This window comes from Enhydra lutris, unplaced genomic scaffold (assembly GCF_002288905.1).
Source record: "Enhydra lutris kenyoni isolate GAN:26980312 unplaced genomic scaffold, ASM228890v2 scaffoldscaffold9, whole genome shotgun sequence".
Lineage (NCBI taxonomy): Eukaryota > Metazoa > Chordata > Mammalia > Carnivora > Mustelidae > Enhydra > Enhydra lutris.
Genome location: NW_019154093.1, coordinates 1,105,553 through 1,130,519, shown reverse-complemented (window position 1 = coordinate 1,130,519; position 24,967 = coordinate 1,105,553). Strand labels below are relative to the sequence as shown.

Below are 24,967 nucleotides of genomic sequence, written 5' to 3'. Positions count from 1 at the left end.
TGGGAGATGGGTTGGGTGGACACAAGTGTAGTTCACCTAGCTTGGGACGTTATGCTGACTGGTCCAGGATGAAACCTAATCTGAGTGGACATCTATGGATGATAAATGCGGATATGGGACTGAGACCAGCTCTTCAGAAAAAGCCTGGGTGGCATTAATTAATTAGGAGTATTAACACACTGGCTTATACTTCCTTTTCAGGACCGAAACACTGTGGGAAGAGGCAAGCTGAAAGATTTTGGTGGAAGACCATGAACTCTGTATTTTTGTTAATGTTGGCACATGGCATGTGACTAATAAAAGACTTGAAGTAGGTTTTCCTATTCCCTGTTACAGTGTCATTTCATAAAAATAGGTTGACCTCTCCAGATAATATGACCTATTCTAGAGCTGCCACTATACATAATTTTTCCTCCAAAAAGCCTGAAAATTCAGGCTGAGCCTAACGAGTGTTCCTTTAAATATCTTGTTTCTTGTGACCTAAGACATTTACCTCATTACCCCCATTGTGTGTGTCCCCCCCCATTTCCTTCAGCACAAAAGTAGAGCTGAGTTGCAGATTTTTAGGATAAATCCAGACTTTCCACATAGGTACTAGAGATACATGTGTGTTCATACTTAACAGAAGGAAATTAAGGACAAACCAGTGGGCCAGGTACACAGATACCACAATAATGTCCTCAAACAAGGGCTTATTGAAGCTCGGCTTGTCCTCAGAGCCTTTTGGTCTTGGTGTAACCGGTTCCATCACATCCTACCACACACAGCCACCAAACTTGTTGGGTGAAGGGATGCTTGAAATGGAGGGTCAGCATTGCCCCCGCTTGGCATGTAGCACGTGACCCATGCACTCTGACCCCAGAGAACCTTTAAGGATGCAGGGTCACCTGAGCTAGCCCTCTGGGTTGGGTTGAGTAAGTCCTATGATCCACTTTAATAACCCCAAACTCTCCTCTCCCGAGAGTGGGTAACATCCCTATCTGGAAGACATGCTTCAAAGACATTTAAAATCTTGCTCAGTGACCCTGTGGTTCTCAAACTCCAAAGGCTGATGGGCAAAGGGAGGCGGTGGTGGTGTAGGAATGGTCATAATCTCAAGAGTTGATTACTAAAATCTTTACAAAACGCTTCCAAAAAGGTAAAAGTTCTTCCAGCACTTTTGTTAAAAAAGGAGTCTGTCTCCATCACGTCTGTGTCCGCGGCTCCTCTGTCCCGACTAGGTCATGGCGGGGACCCCCGAGGATACCGTGTCCAGGGGCTGCCAGTGACAGTCCATCAAGGCGTCGTACAGCTCCTCGCTCTGCTCCATGAACTCCTCGTTGGCCTCCAGCACATCCAACTGCGGCATGGGGTCTGCAAAAGAAGCCAGGGTTGGGTTCAGAGCACCAGAAGCACCCAGAGCCATGGACTCTTCCCACTCCCAGGGCTTCCAGCTTCCTGCTTCCAGTGGGAAGTTCCTGTCCTCTGTCGGAGGCCCTCGGGGCCCGTAGGGGCTCATACCCACTACCTTGCAGGGTTCCTTTAAGGATAAAAGTGGAGTTACTTAGAAAACAACACGCACGGCACTCCAGTCATAGTGGCTGTTTCTCCACCCCCGTAGACTCAGGTGCCCTGGCATCAGTTTCGGGTTATGGAAATCCGATCAAAATGATTAAGTTCAGAGCACTAGGTCTTCAAAGGGAACATTACATAGCAGTGAAAATCTGCCTCAGCTGCATACAACTTGGTTGGATCTCACAAATGGTGTGTTAGCAATTTACCACGATGAGTACCAAGTCTGTAGAGAATTGCTGAATCACTATATTGCACACCGAAGCTAATATAACAATTATATATTAGAATTGAATTTAAATGCTGAGTGTTGAATGAAAAAAGACAGTACATATAACTGCATTGTATGAAGCTAAAAAAACAGGCAATACTAATATTATTTAAGGATGCATATCTAAAAAGGGAGAAAGTGATTACCACAAAAGACAGTCACTTTCCCTAGCAGGGCCATGGGTTTTGAATGGGGGAAGGAAAGCTTCTGGAGGCTGGCAATGTTCTACTTGATCCGAATAAAGGTCTCATGAGCAACTGCTTTATAATTACATAATAAACTACAGACTTGTTTGACATACTTTTATGTATACATTTCAGAGTAAAAGAAGTTTGAGAAAACTCCTTAATCACTATGATTGATAACACTTTGTACTTTTCCTTGTAGTCTTGTGTTGGTCTAAAATGCACACACACAGGCGCCTGGATGGCTCAGTGGGTTAAGCCTCTGCCTTCAGCTCAGGTCATGATCCCAGAGTCCTGGAATGGAGCTCTGTATCAGGATGGAAAGCCTGCTTCCCCCTCTCCCCACTCCCCTCTGCTTGTGTTCCCTCTCTGGCTGTCTGTCAAATCTTTAAAAAATAAAATACACACACACAAACACCCATTCATTAAAACACTTATTTTACAATTAGAGAAATTAAAGAGAACCTAAGGAAATAGATCTCCCAGGGCTTGGATTAGAACACAACATTGCTTGAGATCATAATGCTCCCCAAATTGATCTACAGATTCAATGTACTGCCTTTCAAAATTAGCTGCCTTGTTTTGCAGAAATCGAGAAGCTGATCATAAAGTGTAGATGGAAATGCAAAGGATTGAGAATAGCAAAAACAATCTTGAAAAAGCACAAAGTTAAGGACTTCCCCATTTCAAAACTTAGCACAAAGCGACAGTAATAAAAACTGTGGCAGTGGCCTAAGGATAGACCTAGAGATAATGGAATAAGATTTTAAGAATAAGAAAAAAAAAAAGGATGGCTGGGTGGCTCAGTCAGTTAAGCATCTGCCTTCGGCTCAGGTCATGATCCTTGGGTCCTGGGATCCAGTCCCGCATCGGGCCCCTTGCTCGTCAGGAAGCCTGCTTCTCCCTTCACCTGCTCTACCTCTGTAAGCTCTCCCTGCTTGTGCTCTCTCTGACAAATAAATAAATCTTAAAAAAAAAAAAAAAAAAAAAAAAAGGACTCAAGAGTCCAAGCCCATCTTCTAACTTAATAGTAACTTTGTTTTCAACAAGGGTACCAGACAATTCAATGGTAAAGAACGGGTTTTCAACAAATGGTGCTGGGACGACTGGATGACCGCAGGAGAAGAGTAATGCTAGACTCTTCACACTTCACACAGAATTAACTAAACATGGATCAAAGACTAAAGGTAAGAGCTGGAACTTTTTTTTTTTTTTTTTAAAGATTTACACAGCGAGAGGAAACACAAGCAGGGGGAGTGGGAGAGGGAGAAGCAGGCTTCCCACTGAGCAGGGAGCGTGGCTGGGGGCTGGATCCCAGGAGACAAAGGCAGACGCTGAATGATTGAGCCACCCAGGTGTCCCTGAAATTGTAAATCTGAGAAGGAAACAGGTATAAACAAGCAGTGCCTTTTAGATAAGACAACATTTAAGCACAAACAAAAGAAAAAAATAAATAGGACTTCACAGAAATTAACTTTTGAGCTTCAAAGGACATTATCAAGAAAGTGGAGAGGTAATTCATGGGATGGCCCAATTTTAAGTCATACGTCTGATAAGGGAATGGTATCCAGAACAGAAAAAAGAAACTTTCATAATGAAAAAATAAAAAAGACAACCCAATTTTAAAATGGACAGAGAACTTGGAAAGTCGTATCTCCAAAGATCTGCACAAAATAGCCAATAAGCATCAACATCCATTAGCCATCAGGAAAGTGGGTATCATAACCACAACGGGATCCCGCTCGAGACCCACCAGGATGGCCATAATGAAGCAGATTAACCACCACTCGTGAGGATGTGGAGAAACTGGAACCCTGTACGCTGATGGTGGGAACAGAAAATGCAGCCCTTTCAGAAAAGTCTGGCAGTTCCTCCAGTGTTTAAAGAGTCTGCCATCGGATCTAGCAATTCCATTTTGAGGTAGAGTAATGAAAACTTCTATGTCCACACAAAAACTTACGCATGAACGCTCCTAAGTAATATCTCCGTAATACTGAAAGTGGAAACAACCCAAACGTCTATCCCCAAAATGGATATCCACCCAACGGAATACTGCTCGGCCATGAAAAAGAACGACGTGCTGACACGTGCTAAAGCGCTATGCGTCAGTGAACGCAGCCATTCACAAAGGACCGCAGGTTATACACAATTCCATTTATTTAAAATAGCCTGGGGGGCGCCTGGGGGGCTCAGTGGGTTAAAGCCTCTGCCTTCGGCTCAGGTCATGATCTCAGGGTCCTGGGATCGAGCCCCACATTGGGCTCTCTGCTCAGCAGAGAGCCTGCTTCCCTCTCTCTCTCTCTCTCTGCCTGCCTCTTTGCCTACTTGTGATCTCTGTCAAATAAATAAATAAAATCTTTAAAATAGCCTGGGACGCCTGGCTGGCTCAGTTGGTAATGCATGCAACTTGACTCTTAATCTCAGGGTAGTTCAAGCCCCACACTGGGCGAGGAGCCAACTTTAAGAGTCCGAATAGGTAAATCCAAAGAGAGAGAAAGTAGATGAGTGGTTGTCAGGGGCTCGAGGGGCTGGCATGCAGAGGGACTGCTGCTGGCTGAAGGAATCAGTGGTAATGGGTGCACAATTCTGTGACCACTCTAAAGGCTACGGGATTGTATGTACACTTTTTAAAAAAGATTTATTTATTTATTTATTTGACAAAGATCACAAGTAGGCAGAGAGGCAGGCAGAGAGAGAGGAGGAAGCAGGCTCCCTCTGAGCAGAGAGCCCGATGTGGGGCTCAATCCCAGGACCCTGGCATCATGACCTGAGCCGAAGGCAGAGGCTTTAACCCACTGAGCCACCCAGGCGCCCCTATATATTTTTTTTCTTAAAGATTTTATTTTAAAGTTATCTCTGCACCCAAGGTAGGGCTCAAACTCACAGCCCTGAGACCAAGAGTAGCATGCTCCACTGACTGAGCCAGCCAGATCCCCCAAGAAACACAGTATATTTGAATTTAAATTTGATTATTAATAGCATGATGGTTAAAGTTTAACATGTCAACTCAGCTAGGCCATAGTGCCCTGCTTGGTCAGACACCAGTCTAGGTGTTGCTGCGAAGGTATTATCTATAGATGCGATTAATATCTGCAACGGGCTGATTTTAAGAATATCCTTGGGGGGACAAACCATAAGAGACTCTTAATCTCACAAAACAAACTGAGGATTGCCAGGGGGAGGGGGCAGGGAGAGGGTGGTTGGGTTATGGACATTGGGGAAGGTATGTGCTGTGAAGTGTGTAAGCCTGGTGATTAACAGACCTGTACCCCTGGGGCTAATAATACATTATATGTTAATAAAAACTAAAAAAGTATATCCTTGGGGAGGGGTGCTTGGGTAGTTCAGTCAGTTAAGTGTCTGCCTTTGGCTCACGTCACCATCTCAGGGTCCTGGCATAGAGCCCCAAGTCAGGTTCCTGGATCAGCGGGGAGCCTGCTTCTCTCTCTCCCAGTCCCCCACTTGTGCTATCTCAAATAAATAAAATCTTAAAAAAAAAAAAAAAAAAAATCCTTGGAGCACCTGGGTGGAGCCTGCTTAAGATTCTCTCTCTCTCTCTCTCTCTGCCTCTCCCTCCCCCATGCTGGAGCGTACTCTCTCAATAAATAAATAACCCTCAATAATGTCAGTGGGTCTCATCTAGTCAACCAAAAATCTTTTTTTTTTTTTTTTAAAGATTTTATTTATTTATTTGACAGAGAGAAATCACAAGTGGGCAGAGAGGCAGGCAGAGAGAGAGGAGGAAGCAGGCTCCCCGCCGAGCAGAAGGCCCGATGTGGGGCTCGAACCCAGGATCTGGGATCATGACCTGAGCCGAAGGCAGCGGCTCAACCCACTGAGCCACCCAGGCGCCCCTAGTCAACCAAAAATCTTAAAGGCTTAAATGTAGTTGAGATTTCCCAAAGGGATTCTGCCTTAAGACTGTGACATAGAAATCCTGCTTGAGTTTCTAGCTTGCTGGCCTGCCTTACACATTTATACATAATATATCCTACTGGTGATATAGTATAAATTACCTTTGGTACAAATAGCATGTGTAAACCTTTTTTTTTTCGGTCATTTGCTAGCATGTGTGTTTCTTTTGTAAATTATTTCAAACTTTCTCACTACTTTTAAGAGTCTGTTTCCTTTTCCAAACCAGTGCTAATCTTTTCACGTAAGTCCTATGCCTGTTCCTAGAACCAGAAGGATCTTTCTTTCTCTTGGAATCTTATTTTATTTTTTTAAAGATTGATTTTATTTATTTATTTATTTAAAAGATTTTATTCATTTATTTGAGAGAGAGAGAGAGAGAGAGAGCGCATGAGAGGAGAGAGGTCAGCGGGAGAAGCAGACTCCTTGCCGAGCAGGGAGCCCGATGTGGGACTCGATCCCAGGACTCTAGGATCATGACCTGAGCTGAAGGCAGTCGCCCAACCAACTGAGCCACCCAGGCGCCCCAAGATTTTATTTATTTATTTGACAGAGAGAGACAGTGTGAGAGGGAACACAAGCAGGGGGAGACGGAGAAGGAGAAGCAGGCCTCCTGCTGAGCAGGGAGCCTGATGCAGGGCTTGATCCCAGGGCTCTGGAACGGAGACGTGAGCCAAAGGCAGACACTTAACTGACTGAGCCACCCAGGCGCCCCTTCCTCTTGGAATTTTAATCTAAATTGCAAGAAGGTTTGAGCATTTACAGAGGCTCCCTACGGAATCTTAAAGAAAGCATGAATGTCCTGGTTTCTCCACTCAGCGTAGGCAACAGCTATAGAAACAGTTCAGTAAAGAGCTCGATCAAGGGCAGCCGTTTGTGCGCACCGAAGCCTGTGGATGCGTGTACAATAGAGCGTCCTTCCTCACTCTGAAGACAGGGCCTGAGCCATGGCTCACTGAAGCTGAGGAAGAGACGGAGAAGGGCAAAGACTCCTGGTGTGCCCCTCTGGGTGGGTATTAGGTTGAACCAGGAGGCAGTGTTAGGCAGCAGTAAAAAGCACTTAATCTGGGGCAAGACTGCAGGGGTTCCAAGAATGACTCCATCTCTTGCTACTATGTTGAAATTTACAATATCATTGACCTTGAACAAGTAATTTGACCCCCTTCCCTTGGTTTTTTTATCCTATAAAACCAGAATAAATTGTGGTACTTAGCGCAACACAATTGTGAAGGTTAAATGCATTAACAGATGTAAAATGCTTAGAACAGGGCCTGCACATAGTACAACCTCAGTTTAACTATTAGCTATTATCAACTCCCTAAGCCTCAGTTTTCTTTTCTGTAGACTGGGGATTATAACGGCACCAACCCACCATCATAGTGTTGAAAGGTAGCAGGGCCTGGCACAAAATATGTCTGGTATTATTATATTAATGGATTAATGGATGAGAAAAAGACTGGAAAATTCTAAGGAGTTATACACAGATATTATACTCAGGTTAATATTCTCTTAAAAAAAAAAAAAAAAAAAAAAAGAAAGGACAGTATTCCCTGGAGGGACCAGTCAGAGACTGAGTAAAGTCAGGGCCTCCAGGCCTGACTTACCCCTAACTCACTGGGTGAGCCTGAACAGAGCACTTGCATGGCCAGGTCCCCATATGTCAGTTAGAGCCCCTGTGTTCTGCCTAGCTCACCCCCAAGGTCACTGCTGTTAGATTAGATGACAGCATGTATGTACAAGTGCTTTCTTATTATTTTTTTACTTTTACTTTTTATTTTATTAATTTTTATTTTTTTGAAGAGAACATGTGCTGAGAGCCAGTGGGGTGGCAGGCGGTGGGGAGTTGGGGTAAAGGGAGAATCTTTTTTTTTTTTTTTTTTTAAGATTTTATTTATTTATTTGACAGAGAGAGATCACAAGCAGGCAGAGAAGCAGGCAGAGAGAGAGGGGGAGGCAGGCTCCCCGCCGAGCAGAGAGCCCGACGCGGGGCTCGATCCCAGGACCCTGGGATCACGACCCGAGCCGAAGGCAGAGGCTTTAACCCACTGAGCCACCCAGGCGCCCCGTAAAGGGAGAATCTTAAGCAGGCTCCAGGGTGGAGCCTGACAGGACACGGGGCTTGATCTCATGACCCTGGGGTCATGACCTGAGCCAAAATCAAGAGTTGGTCGCTTAAGTGACTGAGCCACCCAGTTACCAAAGTGCCCCAAGATTTTATTTTTTAGGTAATCTCTATACCCATCATGGGGCCCGAACTCATAAGCCCAAGATTAACAGTACATGCTCCACTGCTGAGCCAGCGGTGCCCCTAAATTTTACTTCTTTAAAACTTAACATCTAGTCAGAAACATGTCCATTTTCAAACCTTAAAAATCCTTTAAGTATTAATATCGCATTTGAAAAATCATTTATTTGAAGGTTAGCAATTCCTTCAGTTTTATTTTCCTTTTTCCTGTGTTAAATTCCGTAAAAATTACGCAAATACTTTAAATTAATAATGGCTATTACTATGTAGCTGATTGGGGGTGATTTTTAGTTTCTTCATAATATGTTACTGTATTTTCCAAATTTTCAATCATACCTATTACTTGAGAATGAGAAAAAAAATGTAGTTTAAAATATACAGGAAAAAATTAAAATGAGATAAAAAAATGAATTTTACAAACTCTCAAACAAACATAAGGCAACAGTGTCACTGGAGACCTACACGTGGGGGGTTGAATGTCCCAGGTGTAGGAGTGACCAGCTCTCTCCCCGCTGAGCTGCTCCTGGGCTCTCTGGGGCTGCACGCACACTGGGGGGGCCACACGCCCCTTCTCACCGCAATTACGCGCCCACTAGCTCTGTCTGCCACTAGAAGGCAAGTTCCTCCAGAGCAGAATCCGCCCTGCATTCCTCAGTACAGTGGCCGCCCCAGAGCAGTCACCTGACAGAGGACGGGGGGAATGAGCGAACAAACTTCTTTCTTACCTTCCAAGGCGTCATCCCCGACTTCTTCATACGTCTGCCAAGAGACCAAAGAAAGGGTGAGAAGCAGCGTGAACTCCTGGCCGAGACAAGGAAGTCATCTTTCCCCATTTTTGTCTGAAGCTTAAGCTCACCACTCCCCGGCCCGGGGCTGAGCCTGAGCCGAGCCGCCAGGAGGCAGCGGCCGAAGCCACGGTTACCTGCATGGTGCTCTGCGTGTAGCCGTACTGGGGGTAGCTGTAGCTGTAGCTGCCTGTGTTCTGGTCATAGCCCCACTGGGCGTAGTAGTTCTGGTACTGTTGGTAATACTGGTTGTAGCTGTAACTGTACATCTGACTGTACTCCACTGGCTTCACACGGCTCCTTAGACGGAGACAGAAACAAAAATGAATATAGGCCAACATTGCCATAGCACTTACTGCGTGCCGGGGGGTATTCAAGTGGCTGTATGCAGATTAACCCACTCAATCCCCACAATAAGCCTATGCAAGAACAATACATTTATTCCTATTTTACAGATGAGGAAACGGAGGTCCAGACAGCTCACCTAATTTGTCCAAAGCCCCACAGAGATTCAAACTCCGGCAGTCTGGCTCCAGAGCCCAAGCTTTATGCCAGGAGTTTTTATTGTTGTTGTTGTTGTTGTGTTTTTGAAGATTTTATTTATTTATTTGACAGACAGAGATCACAAGCAGGCAGAGAGGCAGGCAGAGAGAGAGGAGGAAACAGGCTCCCCATGGAGCACAGAGCCTGATGTGGGACTTGATCCCAAAACTCTGGAATCATGACCTGAACTAAAGGCAGAGGCTTTAACCCACTGAGCCACCCAGGCGCCCCACACCAGGTGGGGGGGGGGGACAGGGACGGGGATGACACGTGTTTTTCTGCCAGCCACAAAAGCTCAAGTGAACACTGCCTGGAAAATCTGGATTTAGGATGATCCAAGCAGCATTTCAAAGTGTAAAATGTCTAATCACCTCTTTCCCACACAAAAAGAAGTGCTCCAGTAGCCTTACCATCATCACTGCAGTCACAGCTACGGTTTACGGAATAGGTACTCAGGACTTGGGCCCACTGTTTTTCAGATACAGGCCCCTATTTTAAGTCCTGCACAACCCTATGACAGAGCTACTGATTATTATTCCCATTACACAGATGAGAAGAATGAGACTCTAAAAGGTTAAGTGACTCACCCAAGTCTACACCTAGCACTGGAGCCAAATTTAACTCCAAGACCACGCTCTGAACACCAGACCACTCCACTCAGCATTTGCCCTGACGGATGCAGGACACCCTGTGAGGCTCCTGAATCCTGCAGTCAGCAGTCGGGCCTGAGGCCCAGGCTCAGTGGACAGCTTTTCTTCTCCGGCTGGCCTGGCTACCCCAGCCACTGCTAACCAGAGACAGAATGTCAGGCCTGCAAAGAATCCGTTGCTTTCAAAAAATACACAAAACCATATATGTATGGGTAGACTTATGAGAAAGGCCTGGGGCCTGACCAGCAGCCCTAGATGAGAGTGATCAAAAGAAAACACGGCAGTGCGCTTCTAGAGGCCTCATACTGCAAAGAGCCAGACTCCCAAGCGCAGCCGCATGCACAGAAGGCAGAGGCTTACACCACACCAGCTGGCCTGCCCGCAGAACTGCGACTGTCACATGGCGTGGAACATGCCTGTGTCCTCAGGACCGGTGTATGCTGTCTCCAGAGTGAAGCCAGAAAGGAAACCAAGTCGTAAGCAGGAGCTGAACCACCACAGCAATGCCTGTCACAGCAACCACAAATTCTCAGTCTGAATGAGCTCTTCACAAGCTCCTTTTGAGTTCAGGGCCTGCGTGGTGAGCAGGACTTGGCCAGAGCAGTGAGAGACACTCCACGTCTGACTGCCTTAGCACCACCTCCTGATGGGTGGCTAGATGGAGTCCAATGGCAGAGACTCCCTCCCCTGGCCCAGTGCAAGGCTGGAAACTGCTAATGGTCTCGTCCATGACTACCCCGCCATGTCCCCAAGGACTCTGCCACCCTCCTGATACATTCATGGAATTAAAGGAAGTCGCTCAGCCTGGGTCTGTACATTTCTGTTGTTTCTCTATACTCAGCTCTTGCAGATAAACTCTCAAAGGGACCTCTTACTGCCCTTAACTCCTAGTGCTTGATGGCACCTCCCTAGACACAGGCACCGAATTCTGATAAGGATCAACCGAGAAATGGAACAGAACACGACCTCCTTGCAGAAGGGCTTTTCCTTCTCTTGTTTACAGCTACAACTCCGATGTCCAGGCCAGGGCCCGGAGAGCTGTAAGGGCTCAGTCGCCGACTGCATAAATGCTAACACATCAGAAACCACCAACACCATCAACACCAGAAGAACCTGGGACGGAATACACGCTCAAGATACCGGCAGCTGCCCAACGCTGCGAGGAGGACTGTACAGCTATAAGGGAAGGGGAATGTGTCTATGAAGAGAACTTGGGTGGGGGGGAGACTGAGACTATAATCAAAAATAAAGAAATCAATCTATCACATGTAAACTGATCCACACTGAGTGTCTATTTATATCTGCGTATCACGGATGTCTACAGAGAAGCTTAGAAGTCAGAAATCATAGTCACTTTAGGGTAATGAGGAAACCTCTTTTAAATATTTTCTCTGATGTTTTTATATAGTAGAGTTTATTACTATTCTTTTTTTAAGTTTATTTGAGAGCGAGTGAGAGAGCACACAAGCAGGGGGAGGGGCAGAGGGAGAAGCATGCTTCCTGCTGAGCAGGGAGCCTGACTGGGGCTCAATCCCAGGATCCCAAGATCATGACCTGAGTGGAAGGCAGACACCTAACTGACTGAGGGCACCCAGGCGCCCCTCTATAGTAGAGTTTAGAACAAATAACAGTTTGGGGGGGCGGAACCACTCAGGCTGATCTTCCAGGTATTAAACACAGTTAAACAGCAAAGAACCTCCAAATCTTTTGCTGCTTTGAAAAACCTAGCTCTCTGGAAGTTCTGCCCTCAGTCACTCTTCTACCCCTGGCATGGAGTCTATCTGCCTCGGCACTGTGGACCTGGGCGCACGGCAGGCAGGTGCCGTGTGGGGCCATCCTGTACAGGATGGCGTGCTCACAGCTCTCCCGTCTCCACTCACGGGATGCCCACCCCACCTCTCCACCCAAGCTGTGACAACCAAGATTATCTCCAGGTGTTGCCAACGTCCCCTGTGGGATAAAACTGTCCCTAGTTGAGAACCACTGCTTTGGCCAAAGGATAGAAGATTCTGTGCAGACAACAGCTGTCTTCTGAGTGAGAGACTTCGGAGCCGTAAGGGAAGAAGGGCTTTCTGACTGGCATGGCAGGTAGAATGATATATGCAATATTCTGTAGTGTTTGGATCTTTAACTCTTAGTCATTCCCAACTGTTAGCCATTCCCACAGCTAAAATTGGGTGTTTTTTGTTTTGTTTTGTTTTGACTTCTGCTCAATTCTTATTCATTCTGTGGGTTAATTTCTAACAGTGATACTACCGGGCAAAGAGCAGGAACATTAAGTACGCAGGACATGCTGCTTTCCCAGGACTGCTACCAGCAATGTCTGAATGAATCTGCCCTCGCAGGTCGTAGCTCTGCCCCAGCCACAAGCTTCTGGAGGCGCTGGGTCATGCTCATTCATCTGCAGCGCCCAGCACGCTGCCTGGCAAGCAGCAGGCCCCCCCACCGTATCCCCCCTCCCCCAGCAGGCGGAAGCTACAATTATCAACAAGCAGAGAAGGAGCGTGGGTGGGGGTGAAGGGCAGCAGTCCAGAGGGCGGCCACCTCCCTGCCCGCGCAGGACTCACGCTTTGGGGATTGCCACACTCAGCCGCACAGGTTTTGATCCCAGGCCAACTGCTCCCTGGCACTCAGTCAGAGCTCGCTTCTGTTCCAGTTCATCTGTGAATTTCACAAAACCATAGCCCCTGCAGAAAACAAAAGCATATTCCCCATTTAGATCACAAATGTGATGAAAGATAGAGTCTAAGAATGGAAGAGGGGGTGAGCCTATCCAGCTCTGCAGGAAGGGATGAGGGCCCCAACAATAGAGGTAGGCTGCAGAGCAAGGTGAAACTCTGGCCCAGCAGAAGCCCGAGTCCGGAGGAATCTCCTCCAGGCCTTCACTGATGGGGCTCCTTCCCAGTGGCTTCCTTCCCAATCTACTGGAAATCCTCTTACCACCACCATCATATCATTATGGTAGTGGTGGTGGGAATAACAGCTGTGGTTCACTGAGCAAATATTTACGTCTGCCCTATACACGAGGTATCACGTTAGGCAACGGGGCTCAGCAGTCACAAGCAGACAAGGTTCTTGCTCTGCTGAACTCATATATATTTTTTAAGATTTTATTTATTTGAGAGAGAGAACACATACACACGAGAGTGGGGGAGGCGCGGAGGGGGAAGGAGAGGAAGAAGGAAAGAATCTCAACCAGACTTTGCACTGAGCCCAGAGCCCCACGTGGAGCTTGATCCCATGACCCTGAGATCTTGACCTGAGCCAAACCAAGAGTCTATCGAAACCAAGAGTCAGACGCCTAACCGACTGAGCCACCCATGTACCCCAGGACTCATATTCTACTTGGAAATGACAGCTGGTATTTCATGAGCCCTTATTATTTCCTAGGCACTATGCTAAGCATTTCCCCAGGATTATCTAATCAAACTGCCCCATGATTCGATAATGGTAGTGTCCCCATTTTACTGAGGAGGAAACCAAGTTCAGAGGGATTCAATAACTTGCCCAGCATCATTGCAGAAGCAGGATTCAAACCCAGGCCTGGGGCTTATAACTCAAGCTTGTGCTTGTAACTATTACTCTGATCAAAAATAAGCCTTTCTTGGGGTTTTTCTACCTTTGAAGTAACAATAATAGATAAAATGGCAAGCACCTATCGAGCATATCCTACAGCTTTATTTATAGCATATCATGTCACTGGTAGGTCAGGCCTGGGAGCAGACCCTCTTAATCAGCATCTGTTGTACTGAGGAAATCGGGTAAGAGACTGGGCCAGTCTGGGAGTCAGGCTGCACAGCACAGTCTGGCTCCAGAGCCTGGGCTCTTCCCCACTGTGCTACATGGCCTCACTCTATCAGCCCCATCTCTGAGACAAATGCTGGAACACGGTGGCCATCAGTCATAGGTAAGGCCTTACTTCGACACGCCCGTCTGGTCCAAAACCACCTTGCCTCCCCGACAGGAGGGGTAGACTTTGACGAAGAATTCATACAGCATGCCATCATCCACATCTGGGGTCAGGTCCCCCACAAAGAGGGAGTACTCAGGGCTGAGAGGAGAGAACAAGATTCAGAGACAGACACCAAAAGCTTTGTTCTAACAAGCTCTTTTGGCCCATTCTAGGTAAACCTCTTCTGGGTCTTCGTGGGGAACAGAACATCTGATGGGTCCTTAGCCAGGTCCTAATTTGTGGTGCCTGGCAGTCCTGGCAGAGAGTTATGGAAGCAGCCCCTGTTCTAGGGGCCTTATCTACTGAACAAAGCCTGTCTGGCTTCGAAGTATAGGAGTACAGGTTGCGGGGCCTGGTCAGAGGTGCTCAAAAGAGAAATCTAGACACACTGTATTCGCTGCAAATATTTTTCTAAGTAATCTCTATGTCCAATGTGGGGCTCGAACTCATGACCCTAAGATCAAGAGTCACATGCCCTACCTACTAAGCCAGCCAGGAGACCCTCACTGCAATTTTTAATTCAAATGGTGAAGATGGAGAATGAGAACTGGCCCTTATCTCCTAAGACTAAAAGCAGGGCTAAAATGAAATCTGCCAACTTTTAGAACATGGGTCAGCAAACTTTTTCTATAGAAGGCCAGATAGTAAAAATTTTAAGCTTGGTAAGGCACCTATGGTTTCTGTTGCTTTTTCTGTTTTCATAATCCTTTGAAAGTGTAAAAACCATTTTTAGCTCATGGGTGATGTAAGTCAGGTCACATTTTGTCAACCTCTATTCTAGAAAAACTATTTAAAAATAAATCAAACAAGCATACTCATAATTTTCTTAGTTCAAGTATGATACATATTTCTTGTTTAAATCAGAATACACAAAAAGACATACAAAATTACCAGTAACCCAACAACTCAAAGGTAATCACTACGAACACTGTTATATATTTTTGTCTTTTTTCTTTGGCTTCTTTGTGGGTGTTTTGTTTTTTCAAGATTTTATTTGTCAGAGACAGAGAGAGAAGAAAGAGTGAGCGCACAAGCAGGGGGAGCAGCAGGCAGAGAGCAAAGCAGGCTCCCCACCGAGCAAGGAGCCCAATGTGGGACTCGATCCCAGGATCCTGGGATCATGACCTGAAACGAAGGCAGACGCTTAACCGACTGAGCCACCTTGTTTTTCTTTTTTAAAGTAGGCTCCACCCCCAGGGTCGAGCCCAGTGAGGGGCCCAAACTCATAACTATCAGATCATGACCCGAGCTGAGATCAAGAGCCGGACACCTAACTGAGCGGCCCAGGCACCCCTGGCTTCTCTTTCTGAATTTACAAAACTTGGGTATGACTACCTCATTTTGTTTTTAGCATTTTTTTCACTTTTAACATATTACCAACTTCCTGACCTGTCATCATTTTCTGCACAATGACTTATACATGGATACATAGTACTCCAATTAATGAACATATTGTCATTTAAGCCACTTCTCCGTTACTAGGATTATTTGGGTTTTTCCTCAATTTCCCCCATTCTATGTAATATTTCAACAAATACTTCTGAGGCTAATCTTTGGACACATCCATGTAGAATGACAGGGTCAGTGGGTACAAATCTTTTTAAAGCTCTCGCTACATTGTTTTAAAGCTTCTGAAGAGCACCCTGAAACAATCGATTTATGTCGCTACAGCAGGTCAGCTCTTACTGAACACCACATCAATACTGCGGGTACTAACAGGGTGGCAGGCTGGGGGTAGGACCAAATAAAGACAAGACACAGGTCTTGACAAGAAGGACACTGGGCAGATCCACCAGCGGGGAAGGGGAAGAAGTCATCCTTCAGGAGGAAGGCAGAGTGGACCAAACTAGGCTCCCCAACCTCCTCTTTGGTGGTGATCAGCACGGTGATGCATCTTGTCTCCATCTAGACACTTCCTGGGGCTTGAAGCTACCCTGGGGCTACCCTGCACTTACCTGTTATCCGGTTGTTTCCCATAAGTGGCGTAGTTCAGTTTAAAACGTTTTGCCTAGAAATTTAAAAACAAACAAACTAAAACAGAGAAAGGTGTTTCAAGAGTCAAACAATATTTGAAAAAAACTGAAATGAATTACCTTGGCCAAAACATCTCCCCCTCTCTAAGCCTCAGCTTTCTCTCCTGTATAAAGTGAGGGGGTTGCACGGATGACCGCTAAGGGCACTGCCAGCTCCATGGTTCTACGAGCCCAGGTGTGCCAGCTTGGTGCGGCCGTAAGCTAAGTAACTGTGGGAAGAGCAGAATGTAATTCTCTTGCACTGTGTTCTCACTGTGGCCAGCCTGTTCTAGCTTCTCAATCAGGCAAGCTAGAGCTTCAAGTCTTCCAGGAAGGGAGGCGGCGGTGCAGAGTGCAAAGGGCCTGGATTTTAGAGGCAAACCAATCTTCAGTTTGCGTCCTGCCTCTGCTACTTACTACCTGTGCTGCCTTGGACAAGTCATTCCACTTCCCTGGACTTCGGTTTTTTGGGCTGTCAAAGATAACAATGCCCACTGTGCAGGGTTGTTATAGGATTAAATAGAATATGTATACAGTAGGGCTTCAATAAATGATAGTTATCGATGACAATAAAAATGGGAACATCATCATTATTCAAGTGTCCTTACAGGTGTGGCTCCTGGCAGGGGTTTCCCATTAATTTTATGCAAACACTTCTCGGCTGTGGCCAAATCTGCAAATTCTACAAAACAGTAGCCAGCTGGGATTCTGGAAAGAAAGCAAACAAGAGAAAAAGAATGGTTACAGATGGGATTCCCAGATGAGACTGAGCCCTGGCCTGAGGGGAGGGAAAAAATGTTTTCCTAATCATAGCCCAACCTGTTTTTGTTCCCTGCTGTATTCTAGTCCAGAACTAATTTACAAACCTGAATATAAGGACGGCCCATTTGGGCCAGTCCCAGACTCATCTGATAAACATTCATTTATGCACTGTACCACCTTTGAAGTACTTTTGCCAAAAATATTTTTTTAAGATTTATTAGAGAGAGAAAACGTGTGCCTGAGCAGGCACACACACACGCAGCGGGAGGAGCAGAGAGAGGGAGAGCAGCAGACTCCCTGCTGAGAACTGAGCCTGACTGACTTCAGGACACTGTCCCACAACTCTAAGATCATAACCTGAGCTGAAATCAAGGCTCAGACACTTAACCTACTGAATCACCCAGGCGCCCCCCAAAACATTTAATACAATCCAATCAAACTCTCAGATCTAATGTTCCATTTGTAGGGAATGTAAGGGACAGAACAAGTAAAACACCACCACAAGGAAGCAAATAAAACCAGATTCCAGAATGTAGGACCTTAGTTTTACCTCTTTAAAAAGTCAGTGCTATGAGAAAAGGTAAGAGGTGAGCTTTTCTACACTTAAAACAGATGATCCTTTTGTAGTTGTAACTGTGATGACTGAGTGTTCATACTGTTGTGACATGTACCTCCCTTAAACTCTGTTACAACCTTAGCACACAACCTGTTTGACATGAAATTAAAAAGAGAGAAAGAGAGAGACATAAAAAAAAGCTTTAAAAGATATTCTGGGGGCGCCTGGGTGACACAGTTGGTTAAGCACCCAACTCTTGGTTTGGACTCAGGTCATGATCTCAGGGTACTGAGTACCCAGTCTGGCTCCCTGCTCGGTGGGGAGCCTGCTTCTCCCTCTGCCCCTCCCCACTGCATACGCTCACACTCTGTCTCCCTCTCTCAAATAAATAAATAAATAAAATCTTAAAAAAAAAAAAAAAGAATATTCACATTATTGTGTAACCACGGACTGCATTCTTAAGCACTGTACTCTGTTGCACATTATTTTCCACAGGTCTTATCTTTTTCCCTTATTTTCTTGGGTCTTAGTTTTTAAATTTGCATTTATTTATTTTACAGTATTCTTATAGGCCACTTCAAAGTCTTTCAAATGAGGCAAGACATAAATGTGATGTGTCTGTAAGTACCACCTTAAGAAACAGCCAGAGTTTAGTAATCATGGATAGGAAAAGATAGTTCTAAATCTGATTTCAATAAAGCAGAAAGTATTACAGAATGTTTTCATACCAGTAGCTGATTATCTAGGGTTTTCTGTTTATAAGAGCAAAAAGAAGAATATTTAGGCTAGTATGATCTACCTCTACCTAGTAGAGGACCTGTTCTAGAATACAGTGCAAATAAAAAGCAAGTGGAGGGACACTGTAGGGAAGTGCGGGGGGATGTAGGCACCAATGCTAAAGAGGAGGGAGCAGCAGAGCCCTGGCCTCTCAGCAAAGGCTGGGATGCTGCTGGCTCTCCCTGAGTGTAGCTAGTACAGGTTCTTCATCCCTGCTCTGGGCTGCAGCTCCTAGACCTCAGGATGAAAACTTGAGTGGACTAGTGCATGTGAGGGGGTTCTCCCTGAGAAACATTCCACAGATGGGCACAGGGTCTTTTCTGAGACTGTTCACCAGACCTGAAGGCTCAGAGTGAAAGTGTGTTAATGGCCTCTTGTAGCAGGACCTAGGGAGCCCCTCTGTGGTCTACTCTCACCATATTTTCTACCAGGCTGTGTAATTGCTTCTCCTTTTCCACCTGTCCCCTGTCAGGTCCTGGGGACCTGCCTCCCAGGAGCCAGGCAGAGACAGGCAATGAGTTCTCTATGCCAGCCTCAGAGTCACTGAAAACTTCTGCTTCATTTGATACAGAAACACCTACTGAGACAGGCCAGCGGAAAGGCCTGTCCTTGCCAACTGTAGAGAACAGGCATGGAACCACGTTTATTTCTGTAGGACCTATATAATACGCTCCTGTCTAGAGTGTTCTGTTGTTAGGAGTTTGGGGAAGTTGGTTCCTAGCGATCACCTGGCATGGTGCTGGTTTTTCCACAGTCCCTTCTTCATCCACACTGCATACCTGTGTATCAATGGCCTCGTGGCTACCTTGGTCTTTTCTCATTTCATAAAATGGTTGAAAGACAAAAAAAAAAACCCGAAACAAAACAAACCAACAGTTTCTAGGTATGAAGCTGCCTTGGCCCCTCCAGCCAACCTAGTAGTCTTTAGCAAGCACCCTTAACCCACACGACTGATGAACTAAACCTCTGTACATTTATAGATCCTGCATTCCCTCCTAGAAAGAACACAGCCCTTCTCCACGTCACCAGGCTCGCTTGCACACCTGGGGCACCAAGAAACCAAACCCTCTTGCACAACACCTCTCCTACCCCTCACCAAGGAACCAGACCCCACTGCAACACCTCCAAGCACTATGATAACATCTGTCGCTGGCACCATTGAGACTGCGTGTAGTCACAAGTTGTCACAGACCACGGCACCCCCTTAACTGATTAACTGCCCCAAATCACTTTAAAAACTCCTGGGCCAGGGGCGCCTGGGTGGCTCAGTGGGTTGAAGCCTCTGCCTTCGGCTCAGGTCATGATGCCAGGGTCCTGGGATCGAGCCCCGCATCAGGCTCTCTGCTCAGCGGGGAGCCTGCTTCCTCCTCTCTCTCTCTCTCTGCCTGCCTCTCTGCCTACTTGTGATCTCTGTCAAATAAATAAATAAAATCTTAAAACAAACAAACAAACAAAAAAAACCCCAAAAAAAACTCCCGGGCCAGGAGAAACCTTGGAGTTGGCTTTTGGACAAGAGTCCACCTTCTCCCTAAGTAGCCGGCCGGCTTCCTGAATAAACCTCATATTCCTTTCCAATCAAAACTCATCTCTTGTGGGGGTGGGGGGGATGCAAAGGGAAAATTACTCCTGTCTAGAATACTGGCCTTTTCAGCCAAAGGCAGCCACACCTGGGTTTCAGAAACAGGTACCGGATTCCGAATACACAAAGTACCTGTCAACCAACCAGCCAGAACTGACCACACCCACTTCATCTCTCCCGTATGTATTTTTCAACCATTTGACGTTTTATTTTTTTTTAATTTTATTTATTTATTTGACAGACAGAGATCACAAGTAGGCAGAGAGGCAGGCAGAGAGAGAGGAAGGGAAGCAGGCTCCCCGCTGAGCAGAGAGCCCGATGCGGGACTCAATCCCAGGACCCTGGGATCATGACCTGAGCTGAAGGCAGCGGCTCAACCCACTGAGCCACCCAGGCGCCCATCAACCATTTGACGTTTTAGCAGCTGCTTCAGTAGAGTACTGGCAGAGCAGCTGCTCAGTAAACACTGCCAAACTGATAAGAGAATCCTTCTTTTGCTAACTAGACCCCTTAAGAGAAGGAAGAATGGGGAGGCAATATAGCACCACTATCTCCAAATATTCTCTGCATTTTGTTTTGTTTACATATTTACTGTTTTGCTTCCCCATAAGAATGTAGTAAAAACTCCATGAGAGGAGGGACTATGCCCGGTTTGTTTCAGCCACGTATCCCGGGAACCTTGAACAACAGCACACAGTACTCGTTCCATAAATAACTTAAGTGAATGACATGAGTTAAGGACACTCATGACTATAAGAACACATCTGAGTCCTGGCTTGTCATTTAATAGCTCTGTAAACTTTAAGACAGTTATGAAGCTTCCTAATAATAGTACTTGGACTTTTTTGTATTTAAGAAATGATTTTAGGGATGCCTGGCTGGCTCAGTCCATGGAGCTTACAACTCTTGATTTTGGGGTTGTAAGGTTTGTTTTAAACATTTTATTTATTTATTTGACATGGCAGGGGGAGGAGGGGAGAAGAGAGCAAGCGCAAGCAGAGGGAGCAGCAGGCAGAGGGAGAAGCAGGCTCCCCGCTGAGCAAAGAGCTGGATGTAGGGCTCGATCCCAGGACTCCCGGGATCAACCTGAGCATAACCAACTGAGCCACCCAGGTGCCCCAATGGGGTTGTAAGTTTGAGCCCCACATCAGGTATGGAGATTACTTAAAAATAAAATCCTGGGGGCGCCTGGGTGGCTCAGTGGGTTAAAGCCTCTGCCTTCAGCTCAGGTCATGATCCCAGGTCATGATCCCTGGGATGGAGCCCTGAGTGGGGCTCTCTGCTCAGCAGGGAGTCTGCTTCCCTTTCTCTCTCTGCCTGCCTCTCTGCCTACTTGTGATCTCTGTCAAATAAATAAATAAAATCTTTAAAAATAAATAAATAAAATCTTTTTTTTTTTTAAGATTTTTTTTAAAGATTTATTTATTGGGGCACCTGGGTGACTCAGTCGGTTAAGCATCTGGCTCAGGTCATGATCTCAGTGTTGTATAATCAAGCTCCGCACAGGATAAATAAATCTAAAAAAACCAGAATTTTTTTCTAAAGAATTTATTTATTGATGACAGAGAGAGATAGCGGGAGAGGGAACAAAGCATGGGGGAGCTGGAGTGGGAGAAGCAGGCTCCCTGCTGAGCGGGGAGTCCCAGAATACCGGGATCATGACCTGAGCCAAAGGCAGACACTTACCAACTGAGCCACCCAGGTGCCCCTAAAAAAATAGAATCTTAGAAAATCATTTCTATTTTTCACTTTTTCAAAGAGAGAGAGCAAGCGAGAACACATGAGCAGGAGGAGGGGCAGAGGGAGAGGGAGAACCAGACTCCTGGCTAAGCAGAAAGCCCACTTCCCAAGACCCTGAGATCATGACCTCAGCTGAAAGCATACGCTTAACTGAAGGAACCCGGTGCCCTGGGAGAGAATCTTAAGCAGGCTCCACACCCAACGCAAAGCCCCACTGCAGGCTCAACCTCAGGACCTTGAAATCATGACGTGAGCCAAAATCAAGAGCCCAGGTTTATGACTGAGCCACCTAGGTGCCCTCTCTATCACCCCCCACAAATGACTCTGAAGTGCTTACTACCTAGTAGATCATAATCTGTTTATATTTATTGAGCATAAGACATATGCCAGACTGCTCTAAATGCTGAATGTAAACTAACCATTCAATCCTCACCATAACCCTGTGAGGTGGATGGTGTTATCATCTCCATTTTCATAGCCACAGTGACATGGAAATGGAGAGGTTTAGTATTTGCCCAAGGTCACACAGTAGACCTAGCTTTTTCAGTCTGACTCCCCAAAGTCCAGTCCTTAAGCAATATGCTATACTCCCCCTCAGTAAGCCCCCAAATGTTAACGTTTATAACATTATATTAACTATTATTAGGGGTGAGAAGCCCTGACTTTTCGATGTTTACATTCTCGAGAATGACACTGGCCGCACCGTCTATTAAAGGAGAACTGAGAAGATGGAAGGAGAAAAATGTACCCAGTGAGGCGGTTTCGGATAATTTTGACGCTCATCACGGTCTCCCCCATGGTGGCAAAGGCTCTCGAGATGAAATTCTCATCCATGTAGGGCTCCAGCTGCGTAAATACATGAGCAGAGGATTAAGGCCAGCGTCCAAGCTCCTCATTCCCGTCCAGAGCCCACCCAGGGCTGGCTGCTGGTGGGGGCGGGGCTGAGGGGAGTGGGGATTTTCATCTACACAGTGGCCTGAATCCCACCTCCCACGTTTTCAATCCTTTGCCTCCCCCTTCAAACCTGGTCCCTTTCGGGAGCCTCCTCCCTGGATCTAAGAACCCTATCCCTCCAGTCCTAGAGCCACAGCGTCCTTCAGTCCTTGGGATTCCTGCCGTTCTATCCCCCTAAAGAGCCTCCCTTTCCCTTCCAAGAATGCAGTCGGAAGGCCAGGAACCCCCATCCTCAGACTCGGTCCCCTTCACCTAAATTCTGGGACCCGCCTGTGTCACCTAAAGAACTCATCCCCATTCACTTCCACCCTTCTGGGATTGGAAGGCCCCTCCCCTTCAGACCCTTCCTCCCCCCGTGACACTAAGGTTCGTCCTTCTCAGACCCGAGCAGCCGCCCTCACTCACGTCGCCCATCCACAGACTGGCCGCCATGCCTGCAGCCCGGCCCAGAGCGTGCCGACAGAGGAGGCCAGAGCCGGCGCCAGAGTTGGGCGCCGGGACCGCCAGGGAGCATGCGCCTCCGACGCCTTCTGCGCACGCTCCGAACCTCAGCTCCCAGGGCCACGCGGGGATTCGCTGCTCCGGGTTTTTCCGACGACCCGGCTGATTGGGCGCGGAGGTCCCAGACTCCCGAGGGCTGAGACAAGGCGGAGTCCGCGGGCTGGGGCCGACCAGGCGCTGTGCCGGCGCTCGGGTTGCTCCGGAAACTGGTTTTCTCGCGTTTCTTTCTGATCATGTATTCAAACACACGTACTTTTTAAGATTATAAAACTTGGGGCGCCTGGGTGACTCGGTCGGTTAAGCGTCTGCCTTCGGCTTAGGTCATGATCCCAGGGTCCTGGGATCGAGCCCCATGGCGGGCTACCTGCTCAGTGGATAGCCTGCTTGCCCTCTGCCTCTGTCCCTCTTCCTGCTCTCTTGCTCACTGGCTCTCGATCTATCTCAAATAAATAAAATCTTAAATAAAATAAAATTATAAAATCAATTATGCTCACTGTAAAAAACAAAAACAACAATAAATCCCAACAAACCTGCAAATAGTCCCCTTTGGGAACCAGGGCGATCCAGTTCCACTGCATGACCTTAGGCAAAGCACAGGTCTGCCCCGGCCACCCCCTGACCCTGTTTCCCAGTTTGCAAGACATGAGATTGTTGTTGAAGTTAGATGGGATTCTTCCATCATTCCTGTATATAGCCCTGGAGTGGAAAGAGGGGGTGGAGGTTTCCAGGGAATGTAAATTGACACAACCCTGTCATCTAACCAAATAATCCCAAATCTCATCACTCTACTTTTTGGAGTCCAGTATCCACTACCGTAACCCAAAGCGCCAGCTCTTAACTTGTCCCAGAACAATGACCTGTCCATGGAAGGCCTTCAGTGAACACTGATTACAATGACTAGATAATCCCCACAGTTTAACTCTCCTAGTCCGGGAGGGTCTAAGGCAAAGCCTCACCCTGGTGCCCATTTCTTAGAATGGGGAGCTTCTGTAAGTGATCAACTCTAACAGTGAGGTTCACCCCCAAGTGCTTTAAGATCCCTTTCTGGGGCTCCCTCTGGGCTGATAAGCCACTAGGCCCTTCTTTACCAGTTTATACCTCCTAAATTCAGGGCCTTAGGCCCCCAAGTGAAGTGCTTACGCGTCTGAAAACTTGAGATCCAGCCACTAGCTGCCACATTCCCAGGTTTATCCTACTTACAGCAGTAAGTAGCAAGTATAGCGGCTGGGAGGTTTGGCTATCAATCCCAGCCCCCTCTCACTAATTATTTTGGCAAGTTACTTAGCCTGAGACTAATATGGATAACAGCCATGCTTACCACATTGGGTGTTGTGCGGAGAAAATGAGAAGTTGGGAAAGAACTTGGCCCCATGCCTGGCATCCAGTAAAATTCTCCAACATGGCATTTGGAGGCCTTCAAATTAGAGCGGAGAGCTGTTCGTTTAGTACTATTTGCCCGCCCCTCTGCTGTGCTCTTTGCTTACACATGTGGAAGACGTTTAAATCTTTCTTTTTAATTCAGAGTGTAAGCTTCATGAGACAGGGATTCTTGTGTTTTGTTTCTAATCAAATTCCTACAACAGTGTCTGAGATGTGCTAGGCACTGAGAAAATATTTGCCTATTTTATGAAAAGATAAACAGCAGTCCCTTACCCTATTGATCCCTACCCCCAATTCCCACTCTCTTGAGGCCGTTTCCACATCTCCCTAGAATCTTCACATTTCTAAATAATGTACTTTCTCATTTGTAGTTTCAGGTATTTTAGCGACTGTCCTTCATTCATACATATACACTTCTCCATCTTCTGATTATAATTTCTCATAAAAAAGGAGCACCTGGCTGGCTCAGTCAGTAGAGCATGCCACTCTTGATCTTGGGAGTGAGGGGGTGTGAGTTCAAGACCCACACTGGGCAAAAAATAAATAAATAAAACAAAATGTCTGTCAAAGCAATATTGAACATTTACATTACAACTTTGTAAATATTTATAG

General features: G+C 46.5%; 1 protein-coding gene across 2 annotated transcripts; it reads right to left on the bottom strand.

Moving 5' to 3' along the window:
• Positions 1-1,101: 1,101 nt before the first annotated feature.
• Positions 1,102-23,001, bottom strand: LOC111143084 (tRNA selenocysteine 1 associated protein 1). Of its 2 annotated transcripts, XM_022496547.1 has the most exons (9): positions 22,880-22,997; positions 22,269-22,366; positions 16,715-16,814; positions 16,050-16,102; positions 14,062-14,193; positions 12,710-12,829; positions 9,087-9,249; positions 8,890-8,923; positions 1,102-1,353 (listed from the first exon to the last, which is right to left on the bottom strand). In XM_022496547.1, the coding sequence occupies exons 1-9, from the start codon at positions 22,904-22,906 to the stop codon at positions 1,217-1,219; spliced, it is 864 nt and encodes a 287-aa protein (XP_022352255.1). In that variant the 5' UTR covers positions 22,907-22,997; the 3' UTR covers positions 1,102-1,216. The 2 variants fall into 2 exon arrangements, with proteins under 2 accessions (XP_022352255.1, XP_022352256.1); XM_022496548.1 differs by lacking the exon at positions 14,062-14,193 and having other exon boundaries at positions 22,880-23,001.
• Between the last annotated feature and the right edge of the window lie 1,966 nt (positions 23,002-24,967).

What these genes read in the sequence shown, in the direction of transcription:
- LOC111143084 (XM_022496547.1), bottom strand. Translation starts at nt 22,906, where the DNA reads ATGGCGGCCAGTCTGTGGATGGGCGAC. An exon ending in CCCTGCCAGGAGCCACACCT is followed by an intron (nt 16,103 to 16,714) that starts GTAAGGACACTT and finishes TTAAATTTCTAG; the next exon opens with GCAAAACGTTTTAAACTGAA. An exon ending in CGGGGATGACGCCTTGGAAG is followed by an intron (nt 1,354 to 8,889) that starts GTAAGAAAGAAG and finishes CTTCTTTTGCAG; the next exon opens with ACCCCATGCCGCAGTTGGAT.